Below are 15,834 nucleotides of genomic sequence, written 5' to 3' on the forward strand. Positions count from 1 at the left end.
TGTAAAATCCTTTTCTTGGAGTACATCACGGGACACAGAGCGGCATTCATTACTATATGGGTTATATGGAGTACCTTCAGGTGATGGACACTGGCAATCTCAAACAGGAAATGCCCCTCCCTATATAACCCCCTCCCATAGGAGGAGTACCTCAGTTTTGTAGCAAGCAGTATGCCTCCCAAAATGGTCCCCAAAAAGAGGGGTGGGAGCTCTGTGTCCCGTGATGTACTCCAAGAAAAAGATTTTACAGGTAAGCTGTATTAAAAATCTCTTTTTCTTTATCGTACATCACGGGACACAGAGCGGCATTCATTACTATATGGGATGTCCCAAAGCAATGCTTACAATGAGGGGAGGGAGAACATCTCCAAGACAAAAGGATTTAATTTAGAGATATACTCAAATCATAATAAATCCAACTTGGTTGAGAAAAATAAATTTAAATTTTAAATTTTACTCAAAAGGGAGCCCCCGGAATCCGAGGGTCTCAAACTGCAGCCTGCAGCACTGCCTGCCCAAAGGCTGTATCAGAATTCCTTCTTACGTCCAACTGGTAGAATTTTGTAAACGTGTGGACAGAAGACCAGGTTGCCGCCTTGCAAACTTGAGCCATAGAGATCTGGTGGTGTGCTGCCCAGGAGGCGCCCATGGCCCTAGTAGAATGAGCCTTTAATGATACTGGAGGAGGCAACCCTTTCAAGCCGTAGGCCTGAGTGATTAATTGCTTAATCCACCTAGAAATGGTGGACTTTGCAGCTGCCTGCCCCTTCTTGGGCCCATCCGGTAGAATGAACAGCACATCTGTTTTCCGGATCTTCTTTGTAGCTTTAAGATAGGCCTTCATGGCCCTGACAATATCCAAGGTATGCAGCAACCCTTCCTTTCTGGAAGTAGGTTTAGGGAAGAAGGATGGTAATACCAAATCCTGGTTCAAATGAAAACTGGATATGACCTTCGGTAGGAAGGAAGGATGAGGGCGGAGAACGACCCTGTCCTTATGAAAAATAAGATATGGTTCCTTACAGGATAAGGCCGCTAGCTCCGAAACTCTTCTTGCGGAAACTATGGCAACCAAAAATACTAACTTCCTTGTCAGTAGAACCAAAGGAATTTCAGCCAACGGCTCAAACGGTTGTTTCTGCAAACTTGACAGAACAAGATTTAAATCCCACGGACAAAGCGGGGATTTAACTGGAGGTTTAATACGCAAGACCCCTTGAAGGAAGGTCTTAACCAGCGAGTGGGTGGCCAGCGGCCGCTGAAACCACACTGACAGGGCAGAAATCTGTCCTTTGTGCTTAATGCCAATCCTTTATCCACTCCTAGCTGGAGAAAACTTAAAACTCTATCGATGGTGAACTTGCGAGGAAGCCATAGCTTGGACTCACACCAGCCTACATAGGCCTTCCAGACCCTCTGATAAATCACCCTAGAGACCGGTTTCCTGGCTCTGATTAGGGTAGAGATTACTTTCTGAGACAGACCTCTACCCCTGAGAATCAAGGATTCAGCTTCCAGGCAGTCAAATTTAGATGCCGTAAGGCAGGGTGGAGGATCGGACCTTGCGATAGCAGGTCTGGCCTTAGAGGCAGAGTCCAAGGGTCTCCCACTACCATCCTTAGGATTAGTGAGTACCATGCCCTTCTGGGCCATGCTGGAGCTACCAGGATGACTGGTATGTGCTCCACCCTGATCCTGCGCAGCAGGCGGGGTAGTAACTGGAGCGGGGGAAACGCATAAAGAAGTTTGAACTGATGCCAAGGGCAAACCAGCGCATCGGTTCCGCAGGCCATCGGATCCCTTGAGCGGGACATGAACCCGTCTAGCTTCTTGTTGAGTCTCGATGCCATGATATCCACGTCCGGCACTCCCCATCTTTAGCAGAGTGCTTGAAAGACTTGTGGATGCAGAGACCATTCCCCCGGCCATAGAGCCTGGCGGCTTAAGAAGTCCGCCTGAAAGTTGTCCACTCCTGGAATGAATATTGCCGATATGCAGGGCACATGAGCCTCTGCCCATAGGAGAATCAAGCTCACCTCTCTCTGAGCGGCTTGACTCCTGGTTCCCCTTTGGTGATTTATGTATGCCACGGCCGTGGCATTGTCTGATTGAATTCTCACGGGAACCCCTGCAATTTTGACGTCCAAGCCCTGAGGGCTAGTCGAGCAGCTCTGAGCTCCAAGATGTTGATGGGCAACTGCTTCTCTGGCTTTGCCCAAGTACCTTGGCGAGTGCAACCATCCAAAATTGCTCCCCAGCCCGTCAGGCTGGCGTCTGTGGTCACTATCTTCCAAGCCACTGGGCTGAAAGACTTCCCCTTCAGTAGATTCTGAGGGTCTAACCACCAACACAGACTTTGTCGGACTCTTGATGAGAGCGGCAACGGGATATCCAAGGCCTGTGGCCTTCTGCTCCATGCTGACAGGATGGCTGCCTGCAGGATGCGAGTGTGGCTCTGGGCGTATGGTACCGCCTCGAATGTGGCCACCATCTTGCCTAGTAACCTCATACATAGGCGAATAGTCGGTTCTTTCTTGCTTAGAACCAGTAGGATTAATTCCTTGATGGCTTTTACCTTCCTCAGAGGTAGGAACACTCTTTGTTGTTCTGTGTCTAATCTCATGCCGAGATATTCCAACTGCCTTGTGGGCTGGAAAGCTGACTTTTCTCGATTTAGGACCCAGCCGAACCTCTCGAGGTATTGGACCGTGAGGGCCACTGCTCGCTCCAAGCCGGGAGACGAGTGGTCTATGACTAGGAGGTCGTCCAGGTATGCTAGGATCGTGACCCCTTGGATCCTTAGCTTGGCTAGGATTGGAGCTAGGACCTTCGTGAACACCCGGGGGGCCGTAGCCAACCCGAAGGGAAGCGCCACGAATTGGAAATGACGCGAAGCCACCATGAAGCGTAGATATCTTTGATGTGGCTGATAAATTGGAACATGAAGGTAGGCATCCTTTATGTCTATGGACGCCATGAAGTCGTCCTTTTGGAGTGTGGCAGCTGCTGACCGCACGGATTCCATCTGAAATGAGCGGACCTTTAGGTATGCATTTACCATCTTTAGGTCCAAAATTGGCCTGACATCTCCATTGGACTTTGGGATGATGAATAGGTTGGAGTAGAAACCCAGCCCCTGTTCCAGGACTGGTACCTCTACTATTACTTCCTGGGAAAGTAGATGATCTAATGCCAATCTTAATGCGGCTCCCTTCTCCGGATCGTTTGGAATCCTCGACTCCTGGAAATGAGGAGGAAACCTTAGGAAATCTAATTTGTAGCCTGTGGCCACGGAAGACCGTACCCACTCGTCGGGAATGCTGGCTTACAAATCTCTGAAAAGAGTCGCAGCCTTCCCCCCACCTTCGTGGGTGGGGGCGCCCCTTCATAAGGTTGGCTTGGGGGCTGGTTTTGCTGGTTTGCGAAACCACTGCCTTTTGCCTCTAACAGCCTGTCCTTGTGATTTGCTGTTGAAGCCAAAGTTTGCTTTTGCAGGAGGCCGTCGATACTGCTTGGCATTAGAGGGCCCCTGCCCAGGGGAATACTGTCGTTTAAACGCAGGCCCCTGAACCTTCTTCTTAGTTGGCAAGAGAGTACTCTTGCCGTTTGAAATGGTCTGAATGTATTTATCTAGGTCTTCTCCGAAGAGTCGTCCTCCATGGAAGGGGAACCCTACCAGGAGCTTCTTGCATGGGGGCTCAGCCTCCCAGCTTTTTAACCATAAGAGTCTTCTCATATGGATAAGGGATAACGATAAACGTGACGCTTGCTGGATAGAATCCTTGATTGCGTCTACCGTAAAACATATGGCCTTCGGGACATCCGAAAATTCTTCTGCCTGCTGGGCAGGAATAAGTTTAAGCATCTGATTAAATTGATCCGATAATGCTTGAGCGACCCCAATCGCAGCCACAGCTGGCTGTACTACTGCCCCTGCAGTAGTGAAGGAGTTCTTAAGTAGTGCTTCCAAGCGCTTATCAACTGGATCCTTGAACACCTGTATGTTTTCTACAGGGCATGTTAACGATTTGTTAACACATGAGATGGCTGCGTCCACTGCAGGAGTAGCCCATTTTTTGGAAAATTTATCTTCCATAGGATATAGGACAGAGAATCTTTTAGGTGGTAAGAAGATCTTATCTGGCTTGTTCCAATCTTGGAACAAAACTCCCTCTAATAGAGGATGGATCGGAAACACAGCATTGCTTTGAGGCGCCCTCAGTGAGCCCAAAGCTGAAACCGTCGATACCTGGAGATCTGGTACTGGCAAGTTGAATGCCTTATGGACCAAGTCCGACAATCCTTGAATCCACCAGCTCTCCCTCAGGGAGACTGCCCCAGACTCCTCTGTATCCGGATCTTCGATCCCTGAACCTACTTGGTCCTTGTCCAAGAGGTCGTCCAATTCCCCTGAGGAAAGGACCTCCTCTTCTGAGGGTCCGCGCTCGGGCGACGGAGATCTATTCCGCTTACTGCCCCGCATAGCTGCGGCTATCATTTTTCCCATGCTTTTCTGCATCTCTTTTAAAGAGGTGAGTAATACCTCCTCCGTGACCATCTTAGGGTTGGACTGACCCGCGTCAGCTCCAGCCCCAGATCCCGATGGCCCCAAGGCTCCCTGTGGGGAAAGCAGCGGCATAGCTTTGTCCGAGACCTCAGACTCTCTGGGGGAATCCCCACCTCTTGTACCCTCTGACCCGGATGCCATGGTACAATACCGAGGTACACCTGCTAGCTTATTGGTACCTGGGACTATAAATAGTTAAATGCCCAAACACCTGTTTGGGGGATAAAAAATGCTTCCTCTCCCCTAGATGACACTTTCTTCTTTTTCTTTTTTTTTTTTCAAATCTAGGAAAGAAAAAACATTCTGTCCCCCTGAGTAGTATTGCAAGAAAAACTATGAGATGGAAAAGAAACAGCCTATTCCTAGGCTTGAAAACAGTCTTCTGAAGACTGTAATATTCTTTCTGGCCACTGTGTGTCCTCGGCGCCCCGTGCTGCCGCTCTGGTCTTTCCTCCCCAGTTCCAAAGTAATGAATGAGCTGTCTGGAACACATAAGGAAGGGCCGCCCCTTCCTTAAGCCACTGACCCGCCCTTCCCCCCCAGCTAAACGGCGCCAATTGCGCCTATAATACGTGAACACGCGCCGCGCGCCCGCCGACAGGGGGGGGGGGGGTTGGGAGGAAGGGACCTCTCTGCTCCAGCAAACTGCAGCCTGGAACACACGAGGAGGTCAGCGTTTTGCCTGCTTTGCAGGCTTTGAGGAGGAAGACTGAATGGAGCATCGCCTGGAGGCTTGCAGGTAAGCACAGCTCTCTGACACACACATACACTTTATACACAGGCCCCACTCAATGCTTTTCCAACACTACAAGGGAGGTCACATCTTATGGGGAATAATACATATAGAGCCATCCTATCTTTATGATATGTGACTAGTTTGCCAGATGCAGTGCATAACTTTAGGCATGTCCCCTGTGACCCCCCAGAAAAAACCTGCTAAGAACCAAGTTCCGCAAGTTTTCCCCTCACTTACCTGCTCCATGCCGCAGGACTTTGCCAAGCAAGAGGCCCAATCTTCCCCCATCTCGGTGGGGATGTCTAGACCTTCAGGCCCTGGGTTCCTATGAAGGATCCACTGTCCTGGGCCCATATAGCACCCTGGCAACAGGAAACATTAGGCACCCAAAGGTTTTCTAAGTTCTGGGCCCAGGGTCCAGCTCTCTAAAGAAAAGCATTATGGGCTATACCCCAAGGGTTTGGGGTCCGGTTACTGACCACTTTAGCGCTGAGGCTTTTTTGGACAGAACCGGTTAGCTCACCTAATCCCAAGGATGCGGAGGCAAGCTAAACCATGACTAACACCTAAGACACTGGCGTAAAAACTGAGGTACTCCTCCTATGGGAGGGGGTTATATAGGGAGGGGCATTTCCTGTTTGAGATTGCCAGTGTCTATCACCTGAAGGTACTCCATATAACCCATATAGTAATGAATGCTGCTCTGTGTCCCGTGATGTAACGATAAAGAAAAGTGCTCTGGTCTTTGACCAGCAATATGGTCCAGGGGTTAAAGCGTTTGTGATCCCAAAACTTGATATTTCTGATAGGTGGTCGCTATACCCTTTACTATGTTAAAAAAAAAAAAAAAAAAGTTTATTTGTAATGGAGGGAAGTGGTGTGTGTGTGGGGTGTGTGGGATGTGGTAGAGGCAGGGCAGCAGAACACAACCTTTAGGGTAAAAGGTTCAATTTTAACATCAATATGTTAAATATAGACAGATGCAAAAAAAGAAAAGGAAATTTGTTTTAACAGCGACATGAAAGTATTGAATATTTACCGGACACAGGAGTGAGACCCGTAAACTGGTTGTAGCAATTTCACTGTCTGGATCAGCTGTGAGCTTCTCTTTAACTAGAAAAAAAGCAAAAAAATTTAATTATTCAACATCCGTGCACAACTCCAATTTTAGGCTGTCAAGTCCACAAAAGACATTCCCTCCCCCCTGCGGCTAAAACGACGCACATTTCTGTTCTCGGAATGTATACAATGTATCACATTACACAGGAAAACGTAACCCAACATATGATTTCTGCTCCTTTGTGATTAGCAGAAGACGTATCCGTTTACAAAGTCAATGAGCTAAGATTCCAAACGGCTGAGTACCACCAGATGGGATCTCATTCTAGTGATGGAAGGAAGGAGATCTTACTGAGGGCTCTGGAATGGTCTGGGTTGCGGATCCCTTTCGCCCGTAGCCTCTGCAATAAGATGGCCGATGACAGCTGCTTGACGAGGTAAACCGCCAGAGAAAAATTCTGTGGAAAGAGAATCAGAAATACAACTCAAATAATCATCAATCAGGGCCAGAAAAAAAAAGTAAAAAATTAAGGTACAAGAGAGGGAATCGATCCTTCTAGATTACATTCCAAATAAAGAGAACCAGCAATACAGTGTAAGGAAACCCCAATAATGTTATACTTACCTCCACTGTGCAGCTCCTTTTGCACACAGTGGCCCCGATCCTGGTCTTCTGAGGTCCCTCGGTGGCTGTCTCGCCTCCTCCCCGCAAGAACTAACCCCCTTCATGCGCGCTCTCCAATAAAAGGAATAATAATCGAATTTCTTTATAAAAATTGGCCGAAATGTATTCTGTTTTTGGTAAAAAAAACGAGTACATGATCCTGCATTTCTGTGTCTGTAGAACCGGCATGCGCGCCACTGGCCGCCCGTTCCCACTGCGATTATACATAGCGGGAGCTAATCTTCGGGTACCGCAGACTATTTTCACCAGAATCCGCCAATCCTTCGGTACCAAGGGAAAACGGCAGTACATGTGTGTAAACAAGACAGATTGTCGTGTCACAAGGGGAGGGGGGGGGGCAAACCTTCCGGAGGGCAAGTGGTTAATTTGTGAAACGTGTGCTACTTTTTACAAAAAAAATCTGTTTCTTCTCCCTGCAAAGAAGCAGCAGCAAAGATCGTACCCTCTGTACAGAGCGCTGTGTTGGATGGTCAACACAGGGCTCTAGGCTGTGAATGGACACAGCCAATCAGCAGGTCCTGGGTCTTCAATCCTTGGCTCGCACCTGCTGACAAACTCTTGCTGTGTGCAGTCACAGCAGAAGTCTGTGGCTTGCACCCTGTACCTGGAAGAGGCCAGCGACTTACAGGTATGTCGCTGTGCCTGTACGAGCCGCTCATCCGCAGTACATTGTGGGGAAGCGGTCCGCCCACAAGTGGTTAATTAGGTTCTCTTTGCTAGTCTGCAGAGTCCCGGAGAGCTCATTTTTTGCACTTGCATTAAGACCCTTCACACTGGGGTGTTTTTCGAGCGTTTTTCAGGTGCTTTGGCGTTTAAAAAAAGCCTGTAAAGCGCCCGAAAGAAGCCTCACCTGCAATCCCAATGTGAAAGCCTGAGTGCTTTCAGAGCCCTTTCACACTGCCAGCGCCCGAAAACCGCTGGTAAACCGCTGGTAAAGCGCTGCCAAGACCCCTTCCACACTGGGGTGTTTTTCAGGCGCTTTGGCGGTAAAAAAAAAGCTCCCTCAACGGGAAGGGGGCTTTAGGAGCGCTGCAAAGAAGCTGCTTGCAGGACTTTGACGCCCCCCACAAGCGCAGCACCTCAGTGTGAAAGCACTCGGGCTTTAACATTGGGATTGCAGATGCAGCGTCTTTCAGGCATTTTTTTTTATAACGTTAAATCACCTGAAAAACGCACCAGTGTGAAAGGGGTCCTAAAGGAGCCCTTGTGGTTAATGTCCAAGTACGCTACAAGGAGCACCTTTGTCCTGGTAAGACGGTCACATGATGATACTTACACGTCCAATTTCCGATGTCCACGACACAACGATCGTGTTGGGGACAGTTGTAGACAGACGTACAAGTGAGGTAATATTGATTGGTCGGCTTGGTCGCTTTGGTTCAACCCCATTTTTGGTTGGTGGAAGGTAACCCTGCAAGGGGGGAGAATTGTGGAAATGCTCCATGTTAAAAGGAATTTCTTCCAGGTCATAATACAAAAGGACAAAAACATAAAAAACAGTCTGAACGAATGTAAGGCTATCAATCAAAAAAAAGGCACAAAAAATAAATAAATTAAATAAAAAAAAACACACTTACTGGCAAATTACAGGGTTTTCCATTTACTTTTACACACAGGTTTGGTGGAAAATGGTCTTCTTGAGGGCAACTTGTTTCTGAAAGGCAGAACCTGAGAGGAACATAAAATGATCAGGAATCGCCTACAAAGTACATTTACAAAAACACATAAAAAAGACAATAAAGACAAACCCCAAACACAGGAAGAGATCCTTACCTGAGCTGCACTTGAACTGTGAAATCACATTTTGTTCCAGAGATATCCCTGGAAAAATAAAATAAAAAAAAACAACACATCGTGACTAAAAACACAGATACCAAAATGCAGGATAATTTTACCAAATAAAAAACATCTTAAAATTAAGGTGAGCAGATTTTTAAAATTAAATCCGGGGACTTTTTTTTTTACTAGAAATGGCGGCAATCAGCGACTCTCTGCCCCGTCGCCGCCCCAGCACACCTCACAGCCTATCAAGTCTCTCTCTGGGCCGCGGCCATTACAGGGTGGGTAGCGGAGGAAGATCACTCGTCAGGGAAAGCAGGCGGCTGGCTGGGACTTGAGCCAAGGCAGAAGAACATGAGTGGAGCTGGATGAGCATGAACCTGAAACTGAAGAAATATTCCCTCTGACCAGCACATGATCATCAGAAAGGGGCACAGATAATGGAAAAAAAAAAAAAAAAAAAAAAAAATTTTTTTTATTCTGCACTGAATGTCTTTGAAAATTGCCCCAGCCCCTGTTCAAATCCAATCCGGGGACAGACCTAGTCTGGGGACAGTGTCCTCAAGCCGGGGACAGACCTAGTCTGGGGACAGTGTCCTCAAGCCGGGGACAGACCTAGTCTGGGGACAGTGTCCTCAAGCCGGGGACAGACCTAGTCTGGGGACAGTGTCCTCAAGCCGGGGACTGTCCCCGGAAACCGGGGGATGTCTGGTCACCCCATCCTAAATGAGCCTCAAAATATACAGGGCAGGTCTACCCATGAAGGCCCGAGGTAGTCAGTCATTTGCAGACCTAAGGAACAAGGGTCTAACTAAACGGGGGTCGCCTAGCTAGTGATGGTGCAACTGATCGTCATTGATTCGTGATCCGAACGGGAGATCGGCACACCACACGATCCGCATATTGAGCTCTGCTGCCTCGGCCATAGGAAAGGCAGCGGCTTCGGCCTAGCTCTGGAGCGGTGGCCATCTTGGTACACCCTGCGGCAGCCTAGGTGAGCTCAGCAGTGCAGTGGGGGAGATGTAGACATTACAGTGGGGGTGGGGTGGGACGTGGACATTACAGTGGGGACTATATATGGTGGTCATCCGAAAAATTTACTGATCCGAGGACCGATCCGAACCGCAAGTTTTGATTCGTTGCACCTCTACTAGCTAGACAACCAACCTCTATATTAGGCAAGAGAAGCCATATAATGCACAATATTGGTACAATGTATTAGGCCAAAAATACCCCTGAGAACACTAAGGCTAGGTTCACATCACAATTTTTACATCCGATAATCGGACCGTTAAATCGGATGGAATCGTATATGACAAAATCGTATGTAAATCGGATGAGTCATACGATTTAGATTGACCACAATATAAAAAAAAAAAAAAAAAAAAAAACACGGACACGATTTTAATATGATTTCAAATCAGGACCAAAAATCATGGTCAAACACGATTTTTGATGCGATTTTAAATCGTATCAAGACGGATGCGGATCAAATCGGATGCACTTGTGGACCTACATTAATGAATGGAAACGTTTTGCCATACAGATTTGTACGATTTCAAACCTAAAATCGTGAGAACAAGTAGGATAAAATCGTGGTGTGAATGCACCCTTAACCAAAAAAGTATCCATTTTAAATCGCGTAAAAATAAGACCGAGAAAGTGGGTGCAAGACACTGCCATAAATAATAGTAGACAAATTAAAGATCAAAGCCCCAGACCGAAGAGATGGGTACCTCCAAAAAGACAGAGGATGAGAACCAAGCATCCCTTAGGCAGCACAGGGGTCTGCAGTATGCAGGTTTGTCCAACCCTGATCTAGACTAGAGAAAAGACACAAGAACCCCTACAGCAGGGGTCTCAAACTAGTGGCCCTCCAGCTGTTTCAAAACTACAAGTCCCATGAGGAAGAAAAAGAAAAAGAAAAAGAAAAAAAAGAAGAGGCACCCTCCGGTCAACTGACCAAAACCTCTTCCACATCCCCAAGACCCGCTACAAATCTAAAAGAGAACGAAGATTTGCACTCCAAGGACCACGGCTATGGAACGCTCTACCCACATCATCCGCATGGAAGAAAACCATCAAGCCTTCAGGAAAAAAAACTCAAGACTCGCCTTTACTGAAAGGATCAGGACGACACTGGATGCAAGCGCCTTGAGGCAGATGGCACTGGATGGCAAGTGGCACTAATTGGCACTGGCAGGTGGCAACGGTGCAAAAAAAAAAAAAAAAAGACCCTCTCACTCCAGTATAGACACCCCCCCCCCCCGCTACAGACACCAGAGAGCGGTGTGTGTCCCACGAGCGCGGGCCCCTCCTCCTCTGTGGGCATAAACAGAGGAGGGCCGCCGCGCTGGGTGTACCAAGATGGCCGCGGCTCCGGAGCTAGGCCGAAGCCGCGGTCTTTCCTGATGCTGCGAGCGCGGCGGCAATCCACGGATTGCCGCCGCGGTCACATCAGGAAAGGCCGCGGCTTCGGCCTAGCTCCAGATCCGTGGCATCGCTAGCGGCCATGTAAAATATCGGCCTAATTTGGATAAAAAAATTAAAAATAAAGAAAAAAAAAATAGGCCGATGCCGATTTCTCCAAAACGGCCAAATATCGGCCGACCTCTACATTCGACCCCCAAGTTGCTCTAGCAGATTCCCTCAGGAGTTTCATAATACAAGCACCTAGAACCACTAGGGAGCATGGGCTGGAGTCACCCATAGCAGGACTGTTCCATGTGTCACATTGAGGCTATTCAGTGGTGGGCCTCAGTTACTTACAAAACCCTAAACTGCTGAGGAGGGTTGAGTGGCCAGAGGTGACCAATGCAGGAGGAGGTAATGGCGGGGGGTGGAACTAAAGGCATGCTCAGTAAAGAGAAGGTTATACTGGAGGCCGAATAGTTAATAGATTCTGCGTGGACCAAAGTATGCATCTTTCATACCCAACAATTTCCGCAAAAGCAGTCACCACTACTACAGTGATCTGCAGCTTCAATGGGTATCGTTGGGCATGTTGGACCAACATTACCAATGCAAGAAAAATACCTAAAACTTAAGCTTTAATCACCACCTCATATCGCCTAGCTGGGGTTGTGGTTTCTGCCTGCCAGCGTAGGTATGGTGACACAGATCAGAGGGGCCCCGCTACTGTGGTGTAGTCTGACATGTAAGAAAAATGAAGCAATTATAAAATCCGGCTCCCTGGTAGCAGCTATGAACAGGTGGGGGAAAGCTAGGAAAGGTTTCCAGATGTTTCACATCCATCTAGTGGAGCTCCAGAGACATACAGAAGGTGGACGACGGTTCCTACTTGCCGACATCAACCAAAATAGAAAAGGCTTTTACTCCGACTGCCTTTGGTTGTGGAAATTTTATGAAGATGTATTGAATATGTATTGTCATAGTGTCGCCCAGTGTTGGTACTCCCACAGCCCGCTCTAAGGCTCCATTCACACCTCCGCGACAACACCGTACGCGGCGTATTTTGCCGCGAGTGTGAAACTTTTTTTTTTTTCAAAATTCTTCCCATTGCTGTCAATGGGCGAACGCCAATGTCGCCTGAAAAAAAGGGTCCGGGACTTTTCAGGCGACAGGCGTACGGCGTCTATGACATGTGAACCATCTCCATAGACAGCAATGGGAATTCCCCGCTCTAGCGGCACAAGCGTCCGGCGTTTTGTCGCATAGATGTGAATGGAGCCTAAAGAGCTGACTGGGGCAGACTGATGCTGGTTGAGTCCCATCTGGTAGTGGAAAAACTTCCTGGGGTTGGAGAGAGGTGTTTGCAGAGTGGGGAGATGTCTGCAAGGAAACGGACCCCTGTGCATTGCAGACATTCATCTGGGGGGATATGTCCGCAAGGAAACGGGCCCCTGTGCATTGCAGACATTTATCTGGGGGGATATGTTCGCTCTGCAAGGACATTATCAGTTATAGGATGTACGCTCTTGTCTCTGCTGTGTCGGATCACATTCGTAGCGTACACCTGCAGATAGCCTCCCATCTACAAGGAACGGTAGTATAATCCGGGTATGCGTTGTTTTTTGGAACGCAAAATAAGGATTCCCGTCAGCGGAAATACAGAGTCTTTATGGTCAGAGACGGAGTCCATGTTTGTTCAGCGGAATCCAGGAAAGGCAATACACCCCGTCTCTGTTCAGACACATCCATAGGACTTCTTTAGCCATTATTCATCGGTTGTTTGTTTATTAAAGGGGTTGTAAAGGTTCATTTTTTATTTTCTAACTAGGTACCTTAAGACCCGGTTCACACAGGGGCGGCACGACTGAGCAAAAACTCAGCAAGGCGATCTCAAGACGACTTCAGAGGTGACTTGCAAAATGACTTCTGTATTGAAGTCAATGCAAGTCGCCCCCAAAGTCAAAGAACCTTTTTCTAAGTCGGCGCGACTTGAGTGGCTCCTATTAGAATGGTTCCATTGAACAGAGCGGAGTGCGACTTGTCAGGTGGCTGAGTGGCCTGACGAGGCGCCCCTGTGTGAACCGGCTCTTAAGCTAGTGCAGTGTTGGTTCTTACCGTTTCCTTTGTTTTCCCTTCTACATTTCCCCCGTCTGAATTTCTCACTTCCTATAAACTTGCCCCCATCAGCCGAGCCGTTCTGGCTGGGGGTTAGTCAGAGCGGCGCCAGAGCTGAGCAAAGCCAAACGGCGCTGTTTGGAAATACGCAAATACTAAGTTCCTGAGCCTTTACAAGGTTTTGTGGAGGTCAGCCGAGCTCTTTGCGGGCCTTTCCGTGTGTTTCCAAGGCTCTCCGGCGCCCCCCCCCCCCATCTCTGGCCACATGCGGTATTGCATGCCATTGAAGTAAATGCGGAACAAAATTATTTTCGTTTCCATTGGCTTCAATGGGGAAACTCGCTTTGATATTCAAGTACTTTGGATTACAAAACCCGAGGTTCCACTGTACTGTAAATACTGAGCTGCAATGTGTCTCCAGGCTCAATTCAGAGGGTCCATGATGTGCGCCCCCCCCCCCATTTGATAAAAGGCGACATTCCTCCCCTGGTGGCCTTTCTTCCTGTTTAGTTATGTGCTGCTGAAGCCTCCAGACAGATTCTTCAGCTCCTACTGAACAAACAATCCCATTTCCTTAAAACATGAGCATCCCACAGGCCAAGAGGGACGGGTGGAAGGTCACATGAGGAGGTCCAATGCCAAGAGGGCCCTATAGAACCCCCGTTCTGTCTCTGGGCACATCGCCCTCCAAACGCAGCTTATTGCATTGCAAATTACCATCTACACCCACATTACTCCGCAAAGCTCGCCAGTCGCACCGACAAGATGAATATCTTATATGAACGATACAGAACACATTTCCCCTGTATGGATGATTTATGTATGAGGGGGAAAAGAAAAAAAAAAAAAAAAGAGAAAAAATCTATATATATATAGAAGGAAAAGAAGAAATACGAAACAAAATGTTGCCAACTGTTAAGCAGAACGGTCTTCTCAGTCCAGATCACCCACTTCAAACTCTTCTGCCAATGCAACTCTCGGCTCGCTATCAGCCACAGATGTAACTCTAGCCCCCATCAAGCTGAGCGATTTCAATAGGCTGAGAAGAGTTGCCAAGTGAGAGGCGTGAGGGGGATGGGAGATAAACACAGAGAGAGAGGTTGGGGGGAGGGGTAGAGAAAGACTTACATTGAGCTGCTGATTTGCTGGACTTGTTGTGGTGTTAATGCAAACGCGAAGCATGTTTCTTGAAACCGCTGGCTGTTATCTGAGGCTGCAGACACAAGGACAGAGAATTAGAACCTGGACCTTAATAAAAATGGCATTTCATTGAGGATCATTTAGTTATCACAATGCAGATCAGAAGGTCAAAATACCTAAAATATACGCATGGTTCAAAATACAGGGAAAGGGGTTCATTTAAAGCAAAAAAAAAAAAAAAAAAAAAAAGCACACGAACAGCTTTTGTTGCAATTCAGGTAATCCAGAGATCTCCCCCGCAATACCTTTTTTTCTACCACCAGATGGCCTCAGCCCAATAGTAAAGCATAAAGTAATTCACTTCCTGCAAGCCCAGGTTATTCTGGACACGCCCCCCCTCCCCAGCCTATGACCTGCAGTGAAAGGAGCAGCAGCATGTGAAAGAGAAAGACGAGAAAAAAAAAAGAGAAAGACGAGGAAAAAAAAAAAAGAGAAAGACGAGAAAAAAAAAAAGAGAAAGACGAGAAAAAAAAAAAAGAGAAAGACGAGAAAAAAAAAAAGAAAGACGAGAAAAAAAAAAAGAGAAAGACGAGAAAAAAAAAAAGAGAAAGACGAGAAAAAAAAAAAGAAAGACGAGAAAAAAAAAAAGAGAAAGACGAGAAAAAAAAAAAGAGAAAGACGAGAAAAAAAAAAAGAGAAAGACGAGAAAAAAAAAAGAGAAAGGAGAAAAAAAAAAGAGAAAGGAGAAAAAAAAAAGAGAAAGGAGAAAAAAAAAAAAGAGAAAGACGAGAAAAAAAAAAAGAGAAAGACGAGAAAAAAAAGAGAAAGACGAGAAAAAAAAAAGAGAGAGAAAAAAAAAAAAAGAGAAAGACGAGAAAAAAAAAAAAAAGAGAAAGACGAGAAAAAAAAAAAAAAGAGAAAAAAAAAGAGAAAGGAGAAAAAAAAAGAGAAAGGAGAAAAAAAAAGAGAAAGGAGAAAAAAAAAAGAGAAAGGAGAAAAAAAAAAGAGAAAGACGAGAAAAAAAAGAAAGACGAAAAAAAAAAAGAGAAAGACGAAAAAAAAAAAGAGAAAGACGAAAAAAAAAAAGAGAAAGACGAAAAAAAAAAAGAGAAAGACGAAAAAAAAAGAGAAAGACGAAAAAAAAAAAAAAGAGAAAGACGAAAAAAAAAAGAGAAAGACAGAAAAAAAAAGAGAAAGACAGAAAAAAAAAAAAAGATGAAAAAGAGAAAGACAGAAAGAAAGGGGGCGAGGGAGTAAAAATATTTAGCTGTATATTTCTTGCTACCAAGATTACCTTCCACCAAACCCAAAATAAATTCTCCTACTCTGAAGATCGCAGTG

At 46.7% G+C, this 15,834-nt stretch overlaps 1 protein-coding gene across 1 annotated transcript in view; it reads right to left on the reverse strand.

Moving 5' to 3' along the window:
* PIAS1 (protein inhibitor of activated STAT 1) overlaps positions 1–15,834 on the reverse strand; it is a 96,925-nt gene that overhangs the window by 21,186 nt on the left and 59,905 nt on the right. The window contains exons 3-8 of the mRNA XM_040342238.1: positions 14,482–14,566; positions 8,821–8,868; positions 8,625–8,715; positions 8,324–8,458; positions 6,715–6,820; positions 6,343–6,416 (exon numbers count right to left, since the gene is read on the reverse strand). Of these exons, the coding sequence (XP_040198172.1) occupies positions 6,343–6,416; positions 6,715–6,820; positions 8,324–8,458; positions 8,625–8,715; positions 8,821–8,868; positions 14,482–14,566 (539 nt within the window). The remainder of the gene's footprint in view (positions 1–6,342; positions 6,417–6,714; positions 6,821–8,323; positions 8,459–8,624; positions 8,716–8,820; positions 8,869–14,481; positions 14,567–15,834) is intronic.

This window comes from Rana temporaria, chromosome 3 (assembly GCF_905171775.1).
Source record: "Rana temporaria chromosome 3, aRanTem1.1, whole genome shotgun sequence".
Lineage (NCBI taxonomy): Eukaryota > Metazoa > Chordata > Amphibia > Anura > Ranidae > Rana > Rana temporaria.